Raw genomic sequence first — 628 nt, 5'->3', positions numbered from 1 at the left:
GACCACTGCGTCAACACAGTCAACTACTGAATCAACACCGTCAACCACGGCAACAACACCGACAACGACTGCATCAACACCGTCGACCACTGCATCAAGGCCGTCGACCACTGCATCAACACCGTCCACCACTGCATCTACACCGTCAAGCACTGCATCTACACCGTCAACGACTGCATCTACACCGTCAACCACTGCATCTACACCGTCGACCACGGCATCAACGCCTTCGACCACGGCATCAACACCGTCGACCACTGCATCAACACCGTCGACCACTGCATCAACACCTTCAACCACTGCATCTACACCGTCAACCACTGCATCTACACCGTCAACCACAGCATCTACACTGTCGACCACGGCATCAACGCCGTCGACCACTGCATCAACACAGTCAACTACTGAATCAACACCGTCGACCACGGCAACAACACCGACAACGACTGCATCAACACCGTCGACCACGGCATCAACGCCTTCAACCACTGCATCAACACCGTCAACTACAGCATCAACACCGTCAACCACTGTATCAACACCGTCAACGACTGCATCAACACCGTCGACCACAGTAACAACACCGTCAACCACTGCATCAACGCCGTCTACCACTGCATCTACACCG

General features: G+C 54.3%; 1 protein-coding gene across 1 annotated transcript in view; it reads left to right on the top strand.

The window, feature by feature from the left end:
* LOC128247131 (uncharacterized protein DDB_G0271670-like) overlaps positions 1-628 on the top strand; it is a gene marked incomplete at its 3' end in the record, with an annotated part of 2,751 nt that extends 2,123 nt beyond the window's left edge. The window contains exon 2 of the mRNA XM_052965951.1: positions 1-628. Within this exon, the coding sequence (XP_052821911.1) occupies positions 1-628 (628 nt within the window).

The sequence above is a fragment of the Octopus bimaculoides genome, chromosome 2 (assembly GCF_001194135.2).
Source record: "Octopus bimaculoides isolate UCB-OBI-ISO-001 chromosome 2, ASM119413v2, whole genome shotgun sequence".
In the NCBI taxonomy this organism is placed as follows: domain Eukaryota; kingdom Metazoa; phylum Mollusca; class Cephalopoda; order Octopoda; family Octopodidae; genus Octopus; species Octopus bimaculoides.
This window is presented reverse-complemented; position numbering and strand designations above follow the sequence as displayed.